This window comes from Tursiops truncatus, chromosome 13 (genome assembly GCF_011762595.2).
Source record: "Tursiops truncatus isolate mTurTru1 chromosome 13, mTurTru1.mat.Y, whole genome shotgun sequence".
NCBI classification, from domain to species: Eukaryota; Metazoa; Chordata; class Mammalia; order Artiodactyla; family Delphinidae; genus Tursiops; species Tursiops truncatus.
Window position 1 is genome coordinate 6,559,581 of NC_047046.1, and position 21,187 is coordinate 6,580,767.

General features: G+C 40.3%; 1 protein-coding gene across 11 annotated transcripts in view; it reads left to right on the top strand.

Annotated features, from left to right (window-relative positions):
- The window catches only part of SBNO1 (strawberry notch homolog 1), a 56,279-nt gene extending 36,398 nt beyond the window's left edge, over positions 1-19,881 (top strand). For 9 of the 11 annotated variants that reach the window (XM_019950312.3, XM_019950311.3, XM_019950309.3 and 6 more), the window contains 11 exons: positions 315-427; positions 518-589; positions 1,060-1,159; positions 3,471-3,545; positions 4,227-4,373; positions 4,812-4,906; positions 5,008-5,100; positions 9,699-9,836; positions 10,503-10,579; positions 11,591-11,784; positions 13,343-19,881. In XM_019950312.3, the coding sequence (XP_019805871.1) occupies positions 315-427; positions 518-589; positions 1,060-1,159; positions 3,471-3,545; positions 4,227-4,373; positions 4,812-4,906; positions 5,008-5,100; positions 9,699-9,836; positions 10,503-10,579; positions 11,591-11,784; positions 13,343-13,485 (1,247 nt within the window). In that variant the 3' untranslated portion in view covers positions 13,486-19,881. The remainder of the gene's footprint in view (positions 1-314; positions 428-517; positions 590-1,059; positions 1,160-3,470; positions 3,546-4,226; positions 4,374-4,811; positions 4,907-5,007; positions 5,101-9,698; positions 9,837-10,502; positions 10,580-11,590; positions 11,785-13,342) is intronic. The other 2 variants (XR_004521378.2, XM_073789967.1) reach the window with 2 other exon arrangements.
- The last annotated feature ends 1,306 nt before the right edge of the window (positions 19,882-21,187 follow it).

Genomic DNA, 21,187 nt, shown 5'->3' on the forward strand with positions numbered 1-21,187 from the left:
TGTGCATCAGCAACATTGTGGTCAACTAAACTGGGGTAGCACCAGTAATGTGTTTATCATTTAATAATTTTATGGAGTTTCTGCTCCCCCATAAGTGGGAGTAAGGTTCTGAATACAGATGTTGTTCAAGTTGGCGTTTTTGATTTTGTGCCTTTTGGGGAGTTAGGGTAATTGTTACATTCTTTAATTTTTCTTCTGATTTAAAGATTTCTGGATACCAGCTTACTGTTAAGTGCTGGGAATAGGTCTCAGAATATTAGTATCTAGAGAGCACAATCAGCGAATTTTTTTTTTTTTTTTTTTTGTCATTACAGGACGAACTCATAGATCAAACCAAGTTACTGCTCCGGAATACGTCTTTCTGATTTCTGAATTGGCAGGAGAACAAAGATTTGCATCTATTGTTGCTAAAAGACTTGAGAGTTTGGTAAGTTTTTGAGTTATATAGATGTGTGTAAAAGATGATATATGTTAACCTGTCTTCTGTGCCTTGATTGGAGATTTTATGTTTGGATAGGGTGCGCTTACACATGGAGACAGAAGAGCAACAGAATCCAGAGATCTGAGTAGGTTCAACTTTGATAATAAGGTACATTTCAGCTTTCACTATCTGTGAAAAATGATTGCAGTGTATGGTGTCTGTAAGGAACAGAAAGGGAAAGTGGTTGCTGTTTAAAACTTAAAGCTGTCTCCTCTTATGGTTTTGCTATAAAGTCATGGCTAGTCCTATAAGACACGTGGCAGTTAGATCTTTGGTGATCAACTGTGCAATATAATCATCTTCTCATTCCTATTGGAAAATAAGATTATAATAAATACTTGTGGATGAATGAAGTGTGAGTTCCCAGAAGTAAAGAAAGTTGTTTATTTATGGAATGCCTGCTGTGTACAAAGGTGTGAATGAGGCACTAGGCAGTGTAAAATATATATAAAAATAATTGAGTCCTGCTATTTTTGACTCTTTGGTACAATAATAGTTTTTATAGCATTCACTTGGTCATGTGGTTGAAGAGTATCCAAATACTGAAACTTGTTAAATTTATTTGGTTTTTATTGCAGTATGGAAGAAATGCTTTAGAAATTGTCATGAAATCCATTGTAAACCTAGATTCTCCTATGGTATCACCACCTCCAGACTATCCTGGAGAATTCTTTAAAGGTAACTTTTAAAAATAATCACAACAAAGGAAAATGAGTACTGACAAGAAGGTACAAAACTCATTCTAACATGTGCTGTTGTTTTTAGTTTTCTTTGGACATAAAATGTATAAAATTTAGAAATTGATAGTTAACAGACACCTAAATTGATGTCTTATAATAAGCAGTAGATTTATTAAATTTTCATTCAGGTGACGTGTTTTTACTGTTGATAGAGTTCGTTGCATGTTGTTTAATACTAGATTACTAGAGGAAAAATGGTTTTGTTAGATTAATTTGAACATGACTATGCCAAATAGCTTTTAAAATTTAAAGTACCTAGGTAAATAATCTGTGGGGGCTAGTGGAGGTACAGATAAAACTGGCCGTGTATTAACTGTTGTTAAAACTGGGTGCTGGGTACCTGTGGTCCGTAGAATATTCTCTTTACATTTGTGTGTATTTAGAAATTTTTATATTTAAAAAAAAGTCCTAAGTAGTGCTATAGAAATTCTTAGATGTATCTTGCAAATCTGAAGAATAGATTTTACCCCATTAATATTAGTAGTCTGGGTGATTTCAGTAGTTCAGCAAACTGAAAATATTTTGGAAAATAAACAGATGTAAGGTATTTGAAACATTATCCTTATAGAGTTAGCATTTTTTACTAGGAAGTCCTTTCCAATTGAACCCATGTTTAGTGTTGGTAACAGTCCATATTGACATAGCTGGCAGGGGTGCTTATAATCACTGATGGCATTTAACAAAACAAAAAACCAATAAAGTCTTGGCCCTGTTTTTCTCCCTTTCCCTTTCATTCCCTCTTATTTTCTTTTTGTTTGGTCATTGGAGGGATTGTCAAAAACAACTCCCCAATTTATTTCTAATTCTAAAAAATTACATGTTTTTTATTCATTATAAGTGATGAAAACAATCTAAAAGTGAATAATGAGGAGCCCATACCCTCTCCTTAACTACCTGCTACCTACCAGTCTCACCTGCTGAGGTTAACAAATGTTGACAGTCTGAACAGGGGCAGCCTTAACACACCTTTATCCATTTGTCTAAACACAGAGCTTTTTAAAAAAAAAACATGTTAATATTACTTGCAACGTACTTTTCTCACTTGGTACATCACAGGCATCCCTTACAAATCAATAGCTATAGTACTAACACATATTTTAACAGTTGTGTAATATTCTACATCTAGCTTATGTAACAGTTTTTCCCTTGTTGATGTTCAAGTGGCTTTCATTTTTTTGCATCACAAACAGTGCTGGAATTATAGCAGCTATCCTTCTATTCAGGAATTTCCTCCCATAGGATGGATTCCCAAAATGAGGATTTTTTGCATTGGAGCTCTTTGGCTACAGAGTTGTCATCTTCTGCAGAATCTACACATTTTGAGCATGTAGCAGTCTAGCTGATTAAATAAATGCGTAAATAGGATATAATTATGCTTCCTGTTGATCCTTTTCTCTTTCTTAAACCCTTTTTACTGTAAGTCTGGGTTAGATCCTGGACACAAATACTTTTTAAAAGTTTTATAAACTGTCCTCTTAGTAACGTAATTCAGAACATGTTGACAGTTATACACGTTGCTTATCTTCTGCATCGCCTTGTCAGTACTGATAGGTAACGTTTGGAAAGGAAGCATGATTATTTCCTTATATAAATTATTTAATCAGTATCCTGCTGTATGTTCGAAGTTGTTTAGATTCTGTGGGTGACAGCTTTGTAGCCAAGGATCTCCACTGCCAAGGGTTGTTGTTGAAAAGATACGACATTTTAGTGAAATAATAAAATATAATGTGAGGTTTGAGTATTCTAGGATTTTAAAGATCTTTAGGGGCTGTGGGTTCCATTTAATTCAGCTAATAGGAACTATGGAAGATACATAGACTGTGTCTTATATGCTAGAACTTGATCTAATTTGATTAGTCAGTTAACAGCTCATTGAGTTATTTGGGCTATAAGGTTTATTTTTTGTTTGTTTTAATTTATTTTTATTTTTGGCTGTATTGGGTCTTCGTTGCTGTTTGCAGGCTTTCTCTAGTTGTGGCGAGTGGGTTTCTCACTGCAGTGGTGCAGTGGCTTCTCTTGTTGTGGAGCATGGGCTCTAGGCGTGCGGGCTCCAGTAGTTGTGGTTCGCGGGCTCTAGAGCACAGGCTCAGTAGTTGTGGCGCACGAGCCTAGTTGTTCCACGGCATGTGGGATCGTCCCGGACCAGGGCTCTAACCCGTGTCCCCTGCATTGGCAGGCGGATTCTTAACCACTGCGCCACCAGGGAAGCCCTGGGCTATAAGGTTTTTTATAAATTTGTTTTATTACAGATGTTCGACAAGGACTGATAGGAGTTGGCCTGATAAATGTAGAAGATCGTTCAGGAATTCTTACTCTAGATAAAGGTAATGGTATGACTTTTGTATGTATGTTCATAACTGTTGCTGTATCATTATAGCCCATTTTGTTGTTTATACTTTGGTCAAGTTGAAGGGGAAGCTTCAAGTCTCTAGGTCTCAATCCCTCATTACTGAGTGCTCACAGAGCATTCTGGGTGGTTTTTGCTATGAATAACTATGGTTATTCAAGAAATTAAATCTCTATTCTCTCTACATAGCAGCAGTTCTCAAACCAGGTTGCGTATATGATCAGCTGTTGAGTTTTTAAAAAAGTACTGAAGCCAGGGCAGGAGCTCAGACGTCGGTAATTTTCCAGAAGCTCCTGGGCATTCTTACTTGTGCAGCCAAAGTTGAGCTTCACTGACTTAACAGCACTTAAACTTTATGGGTTAAGACTTAATGTTGGAAAACTAACATTCTGTTGTGCTAAATTATATTCATACCTTCAGTAAGCGAAGCTGAAGATGCAAAAATTCAATTTGGCAAACATCTTTTGAGCATGTAGTATAGTCGTGCTAATTGCTAGAGGTAGAAGCGGTCGAAGTATAGCCCTGTTCTGGGAACGGTACAGGAGTTGTGAGGGAAGTCTTAGAGAAGAAAGTGAGACTCTTACTAGGCTGAGATGAATAAATTTTTTAAATTGCCATTTGAATGCATTAAATCTTTCATACACTCTTGTCATTGCAGATTATAACAACATAGGAAAATTCTTAAATAGAATTTTGGGCATGGAGGTGCATCAGCAGAATGCGTTATTTCAGTATTTTGCAGACACACTTACTGCAGTTGTTCAAAATGCCAAAAAAAATGGAAGATATGATATGGGAATCTTAGGTAAGTTGGGAAATTTTTAAAACATCTTATGTATTCTTTTTTTCTTTCTTTTTAATTAATTAATTAATTTTATTTTTGGCTGCATTGGGTTTTCTTTGCTGCACATGGGGTTTCTGTAGTTGCAGTAAGCGGGAGATACTCTTCGTTGTGGTGCCTGGGCTTCTTGTTGCCGTGGCTTCTCTTGTTGCAGAGCATGAGCTCTAGGTGCACGGGCTTCAGTAGTTGTGGCACGCGAGCTCTAGAGCACAGGCTCAGTAGTTGTGGCGCATGGGCCTAGTTGCTCTGCGGCATGTGGGATCTTCCCCGACCAGGGCTCGAACCCGTGTCCCCTGCATTGGCAGGTGGATTCTTAACCACTGCGCCACCAGGGAAGCCTGTCATATGTATTATTGATGAAAAATTTTTTTTATACTTATATGTTGCTTTTTCTTGTTCAAGATCTTGGTTCTGGAGATGAAAAAGTGAGGAAAAGTGATGTTAAGAAGTTTCTGACTCCAGGATATTCAACCTCTGGCCATGTAGAATTATACACGGTAAGTTTAGAAAACGTGCACATTCAAGTATAATATCATTTTCTGGTAAGCATTCTCCGAAGTGAGTTTAATTTAAATTTTATTATTATTTTTTTTTACAGATAAGTGTAGAGAGGGGAATGTCCTGGGAGGAAGCTACCAAGATTTGGGCTGAGTTGACAGGACCAGATGATGGCTTTTATTTGTCATTGCAAGTAAGGCTTGTTTCCCTTAAATGTTAGTTGTTAAGATGTGTAATGTGTTTTCATTGCCAGCATTGTAATTACCTGTTCGCTTTGTGCTGATTTTCCAATTGTATTTAGCTTTCTGTGTTTTGATAATTTATCACTGTAATTGTGATATATTTTTATTTAATACGTTTTGAGGAGTATTATTAAATGCTAGTTTTAAATTATTACTTATTGGGGAATTCCCTGGTGGTCCAGTGGTTACTATTCCACACTTCCCACTGCAGGGGGCACAGGTTTGATCCCTGGTCAGGGAATTAAGATCCTGCATACTGCGTGGTGTGGGCAAAAAAAAAAATGTTTACATATTATTAGTAAATTGAACCCTTTTTTTCCATAATATAGTGAGTGACCTTCTTTAGTCATAATAATGCTTTATGTCTTCAAGATTCAGTTTTCAGTTATTAGTGTAACTACATTCATTGGTTTAGTATTTGCCTGTGGACAGAGCTAAGGAGAGAGGATGTGTGAGTGTGTATGTGTGTGTGCACGTGTGTGTACGTGTTTACATTTAGACATATACATATACACACACAAATGAATGCATATTTATTTGTCCTGATCAAAACTATGGAATTTTGGGGCTTCCCTGGTGGCGCAGTGGTTGAGAGTCCGCCTGCTGATGCAGGGGACACGGGTTCGTGCCCCGGTCCGGGAAGATCCCATATGCCGCGGAGCGGCTGGGCCCGTGAGCCATGGCCGCTGAGCCTGTGCTTCTGGAGCCTGTGCTCCGCAACGGGAGAGGCCACAACAGTGAGAGGCCCACGTACCACAAAAAACAAACAAACAAAAAATGTGGAATTTTAATCTTATCTCTTCTCTGATTTTTTTTTTTAATTTATTTTATTTTTGGCTGTGTTAGGTCTTCATTGCTGTGCGCGGGCTTTCTTTAGTTGCAGCGACTGGGGCCTACTCTGTGGTGCGCGGGCTTCTCGTTGTGGTGGCTTCTCTTGTTGAGAGGCATGAGCTCTAGGTGCGCGGGCTTCAGTAGTTGTGGCACGTGGTCTCAGTAGTTGTGGCACACGGGCTCTAGAGCACAGGCTCAGTAGTTGTGGCAGACGGGCTTAATTGCTCCGCCGCATGTGGGATCTTTCCAGACCAGGGCTGAACCTGCGTCCTCTGCATTGGCAGATGGATTCTTAACCACTGCGCCACCAGGGAAGACCTTTCTCTGAAATTTTGGTCTTCTTTCTTCCACGCTAATAATCCCTGTTCTTCAGGGCACACAGGATGATAAAATATCATGGATACTATGCCCCAGTATTTTGAAAATATTTTTGTTGTAATAACTTTCTTTGCATAAGCTTACTTTATGCTATTTAAAAAATAGTTATACTGTTTCTGCACGTCAACATATGGCAATTATATAGTATACTCTTCTTCTTTTTTTTTTCTGCGGTACGCGGGCCTCTCACTGTTGTGGCCTCTCCCGTTGTGGAGCACAGGCTCCGGACGCGCAGGCTCAGGGGCCATGGCTCACGGGCCTAGCCGCTCTGCGGCATGTGGGAGCTTCCCGGACCGGGACACGAACCCGTGTCCCCTGCATCGGCAGGCGGACTCTCAACCACTGCACCACCAGGGAAGCCCTATACTCTTCTTTTAACCCTTAATTAATCTTAGTTCTACAGGTAATTAATTTATAATTAAAGCTCACCACTCACTCACTAGTCCTTAGGTTAATATCTCTCTAGTTATTTTGTCTGAACCCATTATGTAGTAGATTCAGGAAGGGCTTATGGAAACATTACTCCCTGAATTCTTACGTGCTGGTAAGTTTGTGCCTTTGTACTTGAAAGACAAATTTTACCAGACATGAAATCTTTTTTTTTTTGCGGTACGCGGGCCTCTCACTGTTGTGGCCTCTCCTGTTGCGGAGCACAGGCTCCAGACGCGCAGGCTCAGCGGCCATGGCTCACGAGCACAGCCGCCCCGCGGCATGCGGGATCCTCCTGGACCGGGGCACGAACCCACGTCCCCTGCATCGGCAGGCAGACTCCCAACCACTGCGCCACCAGGGAAGCCCAGACATGAAATCTTTAGTTCACGTTTTCTTTTCTTGGATATCTTAAAGATGCTGCTACTTATTCTTTTGAGATAGAGTTGCTGTCAAAAAAAATTTTTTTTTAATTATTTTTATTTTGGGCTGCATTGGGGCTTCATTGCTGGGCGTGGGCTTTCTTTAGTTGAGGCGAGCAGGGGCTACTCTTTGTTGCGGTGCGCGGGCTTCTCATTGCGGTGGCTTCTCTTGTTGCAGAGCACGGGCGCTAGGCGCGTGGGCTTCAGTAGTTGCAGCATGTAGGCTTCAGTAGTTGTGGCTCACGGGCTCTAGAGTGCAGTCTCAGTAGTTGTGGCGCACGGGCTTAGTTGCTCTGCGGCATGTGGGATCTTCCCAGACCAGGGCTTGAACCTGTGTCCCTGCATTGGCAGGCAGATTCTTAACCACTGCGCCACCAGGGAAGTTCTCTACGTTTTGTTAACTTTTTAAAATTATGGTAAAATATATAACAAAGTTTGCCATTTTATCCATTTTAAAGTGTATGATTTAGTGTCATTAATTATATTCACAATGTTGTGCCAACATCACCATTAAACAGTAGCTTTCCCCTGGCCTGATAACCTTTGATCTATTTTTTGTCTATGAGTTTGCGTATCTTGGTACCTCATATAAGTGGAATCGTGCAGTACGTGACCGTTGTGTCTGGCTTCTTTCACTCGGCATAATGTTTTCAAGGTTCGTCCATGTTGTAGAATGTGTCATAACTTCCTTTCTTTTTGTGACTAATATTGCTTTGTATGTGTGTAGCACATTTTACTTTTTATTTGCAAATATTGGGTTGGCCAAAAAGTTCGTTGGGGTTTTTCAGTAAGATGGTACCAAAAACCCGAACGAACTTTTTGGCCAAGCCCTTTATGGAGTGACCAACTGTAAATGAAGACCTGGTTCAAGAACTGCGTAAAGGAGACCAAACATGATGATGCCACAGGCAGAGTGAAACCATAAATAAGCTCTCTAGAGCAGGAATCCCTAAATTTTTTATGTCAGGGGTCAGGTAGTATTTTAGGTTTTGCAGAGAATATGTGGTCTCTGCTGACTATTCTTTGTGGATTTTTTTTTCTTAAATTCTTTAATTGAATTATGTACCCATGAATGCATTATTACACTTGTGAAAAAATTTAAATACAGATAGCACTAAATTTTTTGACCATCATTCCCAGCCACGGTCCCTTCCCACCTTCCCAGAGGTAGCCACCGTTACCAGTTTTGTGTCTATTCTCCCAGACCATTTTCTGTGCATTTAATGCATATGTATTATAGCCATAGGAAACAATTTACTGTTTTAGATGGTTGATTTGTTGTTGGTTATTTTTTTTACACCAATTCTATGATACAGTATCGATCATTCTTTAAATTGCCTTTCTCACTAAACAATCAGTCTTGGAGTGCTTTCTGTATTGATACTTATAGGACTACTTCATTCATTGTGGCTGTTGCATGGTATTCTGTGTTATGAATATACCATGGTTTATTTAGCCTGTGTCGTATTAATTGACTTTCAGGTTGTTTCCATTTTTTCTCTTACAAAGGACATGCTTCTCTATGTACCTGTGTCAGTGTATCTCTAGAGTAGATTCAGAGAAATGGCATCACTGGATCTTAAGATCACTTACTTCTTTCTATGTGTGAATGAGAGGATAAACTCTTTTGAAGATCCTGGAGGAGAAAAAGTTTAGTTCTTAAAAGTCTGAAAAGTGATTTTTCCCCCAGCTTTGTTCTTGGCTTCTAGTATTATCTTGAGGTTTCTAGCTAGGGTGGGATGGGTAAAACTGAACAAGTAAAAGGACATATCAGGATTGAGGGGAAAGATAACAAGCAGATTTGGCTGAGTTTAAGTTGCTGCCTTCTCCTTTTTTTTTTTTTAAACATCTTTATTGGAGTATACAATGCTTTACGACATTGCTTTACAATGTTGTGTTAGTTTCTGCTGTATAACAAGATGAATCAGCTATACGTATATCCCCACATCCCCTCCCTCTTGTGCCTCCCTCCCACCCTCCCTAACCTGATAGGAATAGGTTGTAGCACTGATGGAGTAGATGAATTCAGAGGACTGTGGGTGATCAAAAGGCATTATCTTGAAGGTTATATATTTCATTGTAACTTGAAGGAGAGTAACATACAGTAGAGGTAAAATTATTTCCTGTGAAGACCCTTCCTGCCCACTACCTAGATTCTTACCTCTGACCCTGTTGAGGCTGCGAGTCCAGTTTCCTGGACTAGAGGAAGCAAAATTGTCTCCACTGGACATCGTGCTTTAAATCTTATTACTCAACACAATTTTCTAAAGATTGTCTTGCCTCAGAGATAAGGTCCATTAGCCTTCACTTTGGTGAGACCTTGTTCAAGTCGGTTACACAGCAGGTGTTATTCCTTTCACACAGTTTTGTATTTACAAACTCATTTGGCTTTGATCGTGATGTGATGGTGCAAAAAGCAAGCATGTCTTAAAGTGTGCAGTATTGAATATTTATATTTTCTCACCTATTTATTTATTTATTTTTAATAGATAAGAAACAACAAGAAAACTGCCATCTTAGTTAAAGAAGTGAATCCTAAAAAGAAGCTTTTCTTAGTTTATAGACCAAATACTGGGAAACAGCTCAAATTAGAAATTTATGCTGATCTAAAAAAGAAATATAAGAAGGTATTTTTCCATTTGTACATGATGTTATGTATAAATACTTGTTTTATAATAATATATTGCAACTATGTTTATATGTAAATTGTCAATTTTTCCTATTTGATTACTGGAAAATTGTTTCAGAAAAAGTTTTATCAACTCTTGTTAAATTAATATCCCAGTCTTAATGTTATCAACTGTTAGGAAACTTAAAGGTGATTATTTGAAACAGCTTATGTTATCAGAAAAGGAAGTTTCTATAGTGCTAACTACAAAAATTAGAATTTTTTAAATAAAGGGAAGATGTACAAGACTGAAATTCCTTCCCACCAACTCTTGGTTTTACTGTGAACTGCTGTGTTTATATTTTGCAATAATTTCTGGAAAAACAGTGATATCTCTTTTTCCTAACTTTACTATGTTATTTTGTTGTTAGTATTACCTTATATTACTATTATTCCTAGCCATTTTCACTTGCAAACAATTATAATTAAGTTAACTATTTGAAATATTCATTACATGGGAAAAACCTCATGGCAGAGCTTTATGGGTAAAATTCAAATGCAAGCAGTAGTGAAGACCATGTTTTCTGTATAAAGATGGTTTTAAGTTGGCTTTAGAGACCAAATTAGGCAACCAGTTTGTTTAAAACAATACCTTTTCAATGGAATTTTTGTCTTATTTTCACAGGTAGTCTCAGACGATGCCCTGGTCCACTGGTTAGATCAGTATAATTCATCTGCAGATACTTGTACTCATGCTTATTGGTTAGTTTTCATTTTTCTCACCATATATTCCAAAGTATGATCAAGATTTAAACACCCCTTCATTCTTTAGCTATCTGTCCCTATAAGTACACAAGCAGATTATCAATTGCTCGGTGTTGTTTCTTTAAGCAGAGGTACTTGTTGGAAGCCTCTGGACCATGCACTGTTTTAGGTCTCCCCACTGATGCTTTGTTACTTCCAACCAAATGTTGTCTGCCAGCATGGACTTAACTATCATTCTTAGGGTTGAGACTTTTTCCTTCTCCTCTCCTTCCTTCCCTTCCTTTATTTTTTCCTTCCTCCAAAGTTTTATTGGTGTCCCAAATCAGTTTTATTTTTAAGGCTAGGGAACTTCTAGGAAACCACAGAGGTACCTCAAATAGTTAACAGCACTAGAAACTTTGTTGTTGAGCCCTGGAGCTGATCCTGCGTACTACTAGGCTAGCCAGAGGTGTTCTCAAGTCATTATGTTCATTTCAGGGCATTGAAAATGGAGTATCTGGCCCACTTTTTGAAAAGGGATACAGGATATAGATGAATTTTAGCTAGGTTTTTATTTAGACACATGTAGGTAGATAAATTTGCTTTTGTTTATTTGCTGAGGGCTTTTCCACTTACCTGATTTAGAACTGTATATTGGTAGTTTAATACTATGGAAATAACTGGCAGGATTATTTTATAAACTGACATTAATACAGTAAACTAATGGATATTAAAATGACAAATGCTTAAATGGATATCAAGACCAATAAATCAGCCCTTTTATAAGGGAGTCAGGCCCAAGAAATAACTAATTTTAAAATCAGTAGTGATACCTTAAGTTGGACAGGATAATCCAATGTCAGAAGGACTGCAGTCTACAAACTTTATCAGTAAAGGTAAATGACGGTAGGCCGTTTTCCATTTGAAATTAGGGTAGACCTTGTGGGCCTTGTGTGTGTGTGTGTGCGCGTGTGCGTGTGCGCATGTGTGCACGCACATATACATTTTTTTCCTTATTATCTATCCTAGGCGTGGCAATTGCAAAAAAGCAAGTTTGGGATTAGTTTGTGAAATAGGTCTTCGTTGCCGCACATACTATGTATTATGTGGCTCAGTACTGAGTGTCTGGACAAAAGTCGAGGGTGTTCTCGCATCTGTCAGTGGCACAAACGTGAAAATGCAGATAGTTCGGCTAAGAACAGAGGATGGACAGCGGATTGTAGGTGAGTTTTAATTTTTTTTTGGTTTGAGCCTTGAGAAGAAAAATCAGGTCCTGTGTTTTTCTTATTTTGCTTCTAACGTCTTAGAATCTTAGCATCTGTCTATTCCAGTGGTGGGGTAGAGCTTGCTTTATATTATGTTCTTAAAAGGATAAACAGTAGTTAAGCTTTTGAATGGGTGTAGTTGGCTCTGGCTGAAATCCTGATGTGGTTGTGATTTTATGCTGCCCTCGGTGCTCTTGCTCCCCTCCCTCACTGTCGACATCTGTGCAGGCTCCCTGGTATGAAGACTAAGGATTCTCTGAAGTCTTTATGTTCATTGTGCCACATTGAGACTATGGAAGTCAAAGCCACTGTGCACAGGGGATGGACTGGAGTCCTGCAGGGAGCAAGGGAGACCAGGCTAGCCGCTCCCACTGTTCCCTCAATGACAGGCCTCACGGAAATCCACCCAGTTATTGCACTTTCCCTGTCGCATTGTCTTTGTTTCTTTTGCAACAACCTTTCTCTGTATCCTGGGTTGCACATTGGTAGCCTGTGGGCTAGTCAGTCCATGGACATTTTTTTGATCCTCAAGTATTTTTGGTTGCAAGATTTCAATTGAGTTAGTTGCCAACTTTTAAAAATCAAAAGATTGTGGGCTTCCCTGGTGGCGCAGTGGTTAAGAATCTGCCTGTCAATGCAGGGGACACGGGTTCGAGCCCTGGTCCGAAAAGATCCCACATGCCGCGGAGCAACCAAGCCCATGCACCACAACTACTGAGCCTGCGCTCTAGAGCCCACAAGCCACAACTGCTGAGCCCGCGTGCTGCAACTACTGAAGCCCATGTGCCTAGAGCCCACGCTCCGCAACAAGAGAAGCCACTGTAGTGAGAAGCCCACGCACCACAATGAAGAGTAGCCCCCGCTCGCCGCCACTAGAGAAACCTTGTGTGCAACAACAAAGACCCAACGCAGCCAAAAATAAATAAATAAAATAAATAAATTTATTTAAAAAAAAATCAGAAGACTGGATTTCTATCTTCTTCAAAACAACAACAGCAGCAGCAACAACAGAGAAGCTTGGAACATTGAGCCCCTGTTCCCACATGGGAGGAGTTAAAGTTCCCTTACAGAGGATATATATACTCTCCAGTTTGCTGACTTCCACACTGTGCCACTTAGAAGTTACTGCTTCAGTACGCATTTGAATTTGCAGCCACTATTTTGTAGTCTCTTTGGTACATTACTATATGCCAAAGAAGGTGGTGCTTGCATACATTTGTGGAGCTTCAAAGATAGTAGATAGGAAGGTACTGTACTTGGCCTTCTGTTGCTTCAGCAAGAAGATGGTGTTGCACTAGACACATGCATGTGCTCAGGTATTTGTGGGTGATGCTGCTGAGGAATCGGGCTACTTCTGAAGGGGCCAGTTCAGTTATTAGGTGTTCATTTAGTTTTTTTGTGGAGTCTTATTCATTAAACTTAATATTATACTTCATTTGGAATTTGCTAGGAAGCTATAAAACAGTGTGGTTTCTCCTGGAAGCAACCTTTATAAATTCTTGTTTTCTAATTGCAGGTTTGATCATTCCTGCAAATTGTGTGTCTCCTCTTATAAATCTCCTGTCAACTTCAGACCAGTCTCAACAGCTTGCGGTCCAGCAGAAACAGCTCTGGCAGCAGCGTCACCCCCAGAGCATCGCCAATTTGAGCAACGCATAAGAACAGACAGGTTTCAACATGGATGTATATGAAATGCTGTTGAAGCATATCATTTGCATAAAAATCAGGGACAGTTTCCAAAGAATTATAATTTTTTTTCAGTTGTGCTCTCTCTCTAGTTAATTTTTTTGGGAATAAGGACAAACCTGGAATAGATAGCAAAACTGAAAATCAGCAGTGCCGATGGTGGTACATATGTCTTTCCTCGTGCTTTTCCCATGGTACTTACCGTATGCTTTTACTTTGGGTGAGCAGAGGGGTATGTGCGCGTGTGTGTCAGTCTGTTTGTTTGTGAGTTTGTTAAAAGCTACGAACCATAATTGGTTTAAAAATGCTTGGAACTTCCCAAACTGGCTTTACTTTTATGTTATACAGTGCTCAGGGTTAACGCAGTACATCCATGCCATTGCTGTGGGACTTATCCCCGGATGCATGTGTTTTGAGTCTATAAATAGAGAAAATATATATTGGTTTCTTTTTCCAACTTATTAAAACAATAGGTTTATTAAAGCATGAAATGAAAGGTGACATATCATGCATTCAGGTTCTTTTTCTAGTTTTTGTTCTGACAGTGCATGTCTTTGAAAGCATGCGTAAACAAGATTAACACAGAAGTCAAGTAACGGAGAGAAACATTTGTAGATGTACAGCATTGGTTATTGCATTTTTATAGTGTTTATACCTGGGTATTGCTTCAAACCCTGCGAAATCACCTTCTCCCATTCTCCCTGCCCCAGGTTTCTTGTCAAGGTAATGAGTACATACATTTTTTGGTGATAAAACTCTTAAAAGTTAATTTTAATGTATTAATAGTATTCCTAATGTGTGCTGCAAAAATGGCTACAAGCCTGCTTTTCTTAAAATTACATTTTTCTTAACTTAAAGATAGTTTTAGAAAGAAGTACAAATTGGCTTCCGTCTTGCAAACAATCTTCCTTTTTTTTTACTTCGTTATCTTAATTTGCTTTGTCACTCTTAAAAATGGAAACCGTACTTGAGTTGTAAACTAGACAATGAGGAAACACTTGAGGCTTCTGCTGTATGTTTATTTCTTGTTGTTATTGTTGTTACCCAGTAACTTGAATATTGTTTAATGTGTTGTAAGACATTGTAGAGTTTATCTCAAGCTGTTAAAAATGGTAATGTACAAATGTGAATAGACACTTATCTATAATATGGGTAAGTTTTGTTTCGCCTATAATAGATGTTTATAAAAACAAGTGAGGGGACAATTGGTCTTTTTGTTTCCTTTTTTTTTCCTTTCCTTTTTTTTTTTGCTTGCACAGGTTGCACTATTGAAAAACTGAGATTGTATAAACCTGGTCAAAAGCTGCAAGATACCACAATCTTGTAGATGTCAAATAAAAAGTTATTATACTAAGCAGAAGTGGACTCTTGTTTAGGCCCTCACCACCTTCAAAAGTAGTCTGTGATGGGGATGCTGCAGAACTTGCGTGTTGCTCAACATTCCAGGTAGCCTTATATTTTGGTTTAAAACCTACCCCTCAAAATTGAAATGGTGTTGAGGAAGGGGTAAAATGATAGTACTTTTGAAAGTTTCTCAAGTTGAACTGTTCTCCTTTGTAACTTTCTAAACTTATTGCAGAATTAGGTGAGATATATGTTAAGTGATGGGAAAGCTAGGGCTATCATCCTCTTGTGTTTCTTCAAGCCTGAGTTTGGTTATGTCACGTTCACCATAAGTTTTCTTTCTTTGGAATTATTTATTCTAGACGCCTAAAGGAACAAATTGAGAATAATTTCTGTTCTTTGGCATATTTTGCCCAGTGGATGCAACTTTTATCCTCAGTCTAGTCCTTATATCTCAGGCAGTGATCCATATGAATATCAACCAATGTCCCTTGTTAGGGCCACTAGACCCAGCTGGCAGTCAAGAGCAGAATTGTCCACCTGCACCAAAACTTCCCAGTTAGTTCTTCTGTTTTTAAATCAGGAGCCCAGTCAGCTTCCATCAACATCCCAAGGTGAAATAGAGCTGTGGAGGGGGAAGCATAACAAGCCTGTTACCTCCAGTGAGACAAAATGGCAGGGTTGGGGAAAAGAGACTCCCTCTTGGAGGCTTGGCCCAACTTCCCTTTTTGTGTGTGGGAGTATCTTTTTTAGCAGGTTATGGTTTTTTCCAAGCAGCTTCAGTGTGAGGATTCTTTAGCATGCAGTTAGTTGACCCTCACAATTTATGATGTAATGTTTGCTCTTGGAATAGCTATCTTGTTACAAAGGGGGATATATGTATGTTCTGTTCTTTGTAGAACAGCTTCGTTTTGCTTTTTTAAAAAAAAGTCCAGAAATAAGGCCTCTGAAAACTCTCAAAGTAGACCTCAGAAAGGCAGCCGTGTAAATGGATGGGGAGCCGAGGTGCCACGTGCACATGCTTATCGTGGTGTGGTGTGCATGTGAGCGCCGGCAGTCTGCTTCCCATCCTCCTCTCTGGAGGTGAACACATGACCTTTAACACTGTGCCCTTACCCAAGTCAGCAAGTTTTAGGTTGGTCAACATGGGAAAACCCAGCATTCAAGGTCCTCCTCTGTCAAAAAATCAAGTCTCAACAACAGCTAACTTCTGTACAACAGATCCTTGTATTTCAGGATCTGAATGCCACGTCTGAACCCAGGGACCTTGTTGAACCCGATGTGAGTCCATTTGGCCTCTGTAATGCCTTTTCTCCCTTTTTAGCAATATGGCTCTGAGCACAAAGATTTTGATTACAAGTCACGTTAGTGTTTTCAGAGTTTACAGTGCCGATTGTACTGAAAACCACTTTCCGAGTCCAGAGCTGCTCAGATGGTATTGGCGGGGGGGTAGTGTTCCCCTAATTTAACACCCTCCCTACCACAAGCTGCAGTTTAGTGGGATAATCCAGATATTTATCAACGATATGAATTCCTAAAAGTATTAATAAGGTATTTTTAAACACACTTGATGAAAAGCAAATATCTTAAGCAATTTTCCCTTTTTGCTGCTAAATTGCCGATACACTCTTCAGTATCTTTTCTTTACATCTGTATATAAGTTAGCAAGAACCTGCATCCAAAGCAATGTAGTGGTGTGTGTATGTATATATATATATTTATTCCAATCCAACTAGCACTTCAGAAACCTTTTTGAGTTGCAACAGTAAACCTTTTACTTGTATTCTGCTTCATCTGTAATGGTGAAAGTTCTAGATTACCAAGCTCCAGGGGTATATAATATTCTAGAAGCATAAGTTTCTGGCTGTAGCCACTGGGGCATTCATTTGCTAATCTCCATGTGATGCTATTAGAGCAACTTCTAACAGGCATGACGAGAAAGGGTACCAGACACTTACCGTTGTATAATGGGAGCCTTTCCTCAGTCCCCTCCACTTTCCAGTTTAGCAGGAGGGGAAAAAAAGCAATAGATTAGAAATGATTGATGCATTTCAGTTTATGAAAGTAGGAGCAGAGGAAAAGTGTTTTTCACTTGGGTCCTTTTCTTGATTAGATAGTAAGAGGAAGGTCCCTATCTAAATACTCTCATTTAAAAAATGTACCTGAAAAAATAAAATAAAAATGTACCTGAATGATATTTGATAGTTTCTAAGAATGGTGCTACATAAGAGTCGCTGTTAGACCAGTATGCAGTGAACAGATGTTCGGCTAGTGCAGGCATCCCAGGGACAGTGGGCATTTGTTGACTCTCCTTCCTCTATGTCTGGAGTCTCCTTGGCTAACACCACACCTCGCACGCTCACTGTGCACGCTTTGCTGCTGGAATATGCAGCAGGCAGTCCATGTCATGGCTACAGCTGCGAGCAAAAGCCATTTGTAACAAGTCCTCATTGGATGCCAGTTGTCTAGTACAAAGGCAGTGTCTTTTAAGGGCATATAAGTGAAGGAAACACATCTATAGATACCTGCAACTCGAGCTAGCTAGTAATTTTTTTTCTGCATACTTGAGGTGAAATCCAAAACCCACCTTCTGATTTTATGCTGTACTTATATATATATATATGTACATAATGTGTATATATAGAAATGTTGAGTTCTTTTTGAATTCTGAATGTAAATATTTCTTGTAAATTGGGACGCCACCAGCTTGTTTTTCTCTTTTCCCTCCTCCCTTCAATCCTATTTATTCTTTTCTTGACTTCCCATAGGGGGCTTCTTACAATTTGTTTTTTTTTTTTGGACGTAGAAACGTATGAAAAACTTCTTAGTTGAATTTGTTCATATATTTTAGAATTCGGTTTTGCATCTTTACCATAGAATTCCTATGTCTGTTTTGTGTTAATATTTTTCAACATGCCTGATTGTGTTTTGCATTTTTATTACAAATTTTTACTGTGTGCAATGCATTGTATTGGGGGGAATGTACTTGAGTGCAATTTCTGATACTGTCATTATATGACTAGTTATGCTCATTTATGTTGCTCTTTGGAAGCTATAGTGAGCCTCATGTTTTCACCTAAAAAATTTCTTCCCAAGACTTCCTTTAAGCTCCTCTAACTTCTTCAGTGCATTTGGGATCAAACTTGCTCTTCAGTAAACCTGACTTGTTCCTACCCTTGCAATTTTTCAGGCCTGCACCAAATCCTTCATCCTTGTGGCTTTCCAGCTGAGAGGAAAATCTTGCAGATCTGAACAGTGATTTATGACCTGCTACTGCTGCAGATTTTCTGTTTCTTTAAGAAGTCCAGCGTGTACTTTTAGCCTGCAAGTAACAATCAGAAGCTTACTTTCCAGTGAGCATGGGTAATCTGCTTCTGCTCCCACCAGTTAAGGATATTTATAGCAGGAGTGGAGACAGACCTGGTACATGCTGGTGTCCATGCTGACAGGTGACATTAGAGAATGTCCTTTAAGGGACAGTTTTCCTCCGGAATCGAGCAGCACAACTGCTGTGGAGGCTTCCATGAGCCTTCAGCTCAAGGGTTGATTCTGTGCTGAGGGTAAAACAGCCAGTTAACTGTGGAGGGACTGGCTGGTAGGATCTGCTGGGCTGTCCTGCCACCAGTGAGCTGGTGAATTGATCTTGACTAGATTGGCTGTAAAGCTAGGAGCTGAGCTGGATCAGGGCATTCTTAATGATTGGATTAGTGTTGCCAGTAGGGCAGACCCAGGGGTGGCTCACAAAAGTGGTGGTAATCATCACCAGGGAGGCCAACATTGCGTTTTTAATTACAGATTTCGCACTTTTAAGAAAACCTTCCTCCTTAACTTTCAGGAAAGATAGCCGTGAGCCTTTCTTGGGCCTTCATTTGTGTACATGTTTCTCTCGTTACTACTGAACTTCGTAGACTTCCTGAAATTTAAAAGTTGTCTGCATGTAGGTAAGTCTTAGGCACCTAATTTGTCATGAAACGGGGCCTTTCAGAGGAGAGCTCCAGTGGGAATCCCTGTCCCCACACGTCCTGCCCGGCTTTCCTCCTCTGGCGCCCGTGGAGCAGCAGCCGTCAGGACACCATGAGGCTAAGACTACACCCTTGTAGTGCAGAGTCGAGCAAGGGGTGCCACCTGGGAACGTCAGTTCTCTTTGATACTTGCAGGTCAGGCCTCCTTCGGGCTGAGGGTCAGTCCGCCGGCCCCTTAGTGAGAACTCCCTGGCTTTTCCGTCCACCCTGTCCTGAGGGCCTTTCTTGCTGTGACAGTATTTGTGGCACTGAAGAGGATAAAGAAGCTTCAGCCTTCTTTCTGACTTCCACTTTACGGGGCAGAGAGCTTTTTTTCTACGTAGCACATTGCAGTCTCACCTCCATCAGAAAAAATCATCCTGTTCATGGTTTATACTGAATTTGCAAACTACTGATATTATTTTTCAATAACCACTTGTATCTACCATCAACCATGAGAGGTGGGAAGAGGTACGCTGTATCTCTGCAATAAAACTTTTGCCAGGTTCTACCTCTGCTGAGCAAAGGATACTTTTATACGTAGGCATAGATCTTCCTTCCTTTACTGATCTGACATGGTGCATCTTGAGACAACATATGATGGAATCCAAAGACAATTTGAAACAAAGGTGGATGTAAACTCTTCTGGTTGTTTCTGTTCTGTTCTCTTTTTTAAAATCTCTCTTTTTATATTGCTACTCTGTTTTGAATGTCCGTCAGTGTATGAAGGGTACGCACTGTTCTGATGATACTGCACTGCTTCAGCCTTCCGTGGTAATACAGTACCGAGTGTCCAGAAACGATTGTTCTGACCGTTTTGATTTGTAACTTTAAAAATTGGGTCTTATGCAATAAAAATGTATTGGCTGCATTTAGCGAGGTTTTATACCCTTGCAAGTAAAAACGATCAACCATGAAGCGTAATGAATTCTGTATTTAGGTTTTTTGTTGTGTCTTTTGATTTTTGTTTTTGTTTTTTTTTCCTTTTTTTGTAAGATTCTTAAATAAATTAAACTGGCTAATATGCTGCTTTTCTCTGTGTATTTTCTTTGTCTGGGTTCTGAGCACCCGTTTAAGCTGTGTCAGGGCAACCACGCTCACCTAGAGAGCTTCTTTCCGTTGGGGGCTCGGACTTCTTTTATGTTGGTTTTTTATTTTAAGTGAATTCTAGAAGACTTCTCACGATGTGGAGAAAATGCAACCCAGCATTTGTTAGAGTCAGAAATGTCCGTGCTGCTGCAGAGCTTCAGTGAGTCAGCACCGGGTGCCCAGGCCGGGGGGCTTGGGTCATGGGGTGTCCTCCCTGAAAGGTGCCAAGAGTGTTGGAGGACTTGGGGGTATGAGGCTTCCTATTTAAAATTCGTTCCTGATGGTGCACAGCCATCCAGTCTGTGAGTCGTAAGATTGGAGCTCTGCTTAAGAAAAAACAAAACGGAAACTACTGCAGACAACATAGCGTGTGCCAGTCACTGTGGGGTGCTTTCTGTAGTCCTTTCCGTAGTCCTCAGTCCTCCTCTAGTTTTCAGATGAAAAGCCTTTTAGTTTCTAATTTTCGTGGAAATTCATGCCTGTATTTCTTCTATTTATTTTTGGCTGTGTTGTGTCTTCGTTGCTGTGCGCGGGCTTTCTCTAGTTGCGGCAAGCAGGGGCTACTCTTCATTGTGGTGCACGGGCTTCTGATTGTGGTGGCTTCTCTTTCTGTGGAGCACAGGCTCTAGGTGCGCGGGCTTCAGTAGTTGTGGCACGTGGGCTCTAGAACGCAGGCTCCGTAGTTGTGGTGCACAGACTTAGTTGCTCTGCGGCATGTGGGATCTTCCCGGACTGGGGTTCGAACACTGTCCCCTGCATTGGCAGGTGGATTCTTAACCACTGCGCCACCAGGGAAGCCCAAGTGCCTGTATTTCATGTTTCTTCACTAAGTGTTTAATAAGCAACTGCTGTGTGTCTATGTCGGGCCACATGCAGTCCTCAGTAGAGACTCCTCGTGGGTAGTTATTCTCATGTCAGAGATAGCAAACGAGCGAGCAAGTTAAGGTTCCGGTGGTCGCGGGAGCTAAGAAGGAGACATTAGGGATGCTGGGTGCCTGATGGGGGGCCCAGGAAGTGACCGACAGTCCACTGGCACCAGCCTGCCTTGAGGAGGCTGCCGTGGATGGAGAGAAGGGAGTGTGGTGAGCCCTGGGGCTCATCGATGGAGAAGTAATGACCTGACAAGAGATCCAGTCAGCTCCTTGCACTGGGCTTGGGAAGCTAGAGAAATTGGGAATGAACAGGAGAGAAGACACCACAGGACACCCAGAACAGTGAGTAGATCCCTTTGCCCTGAGTGT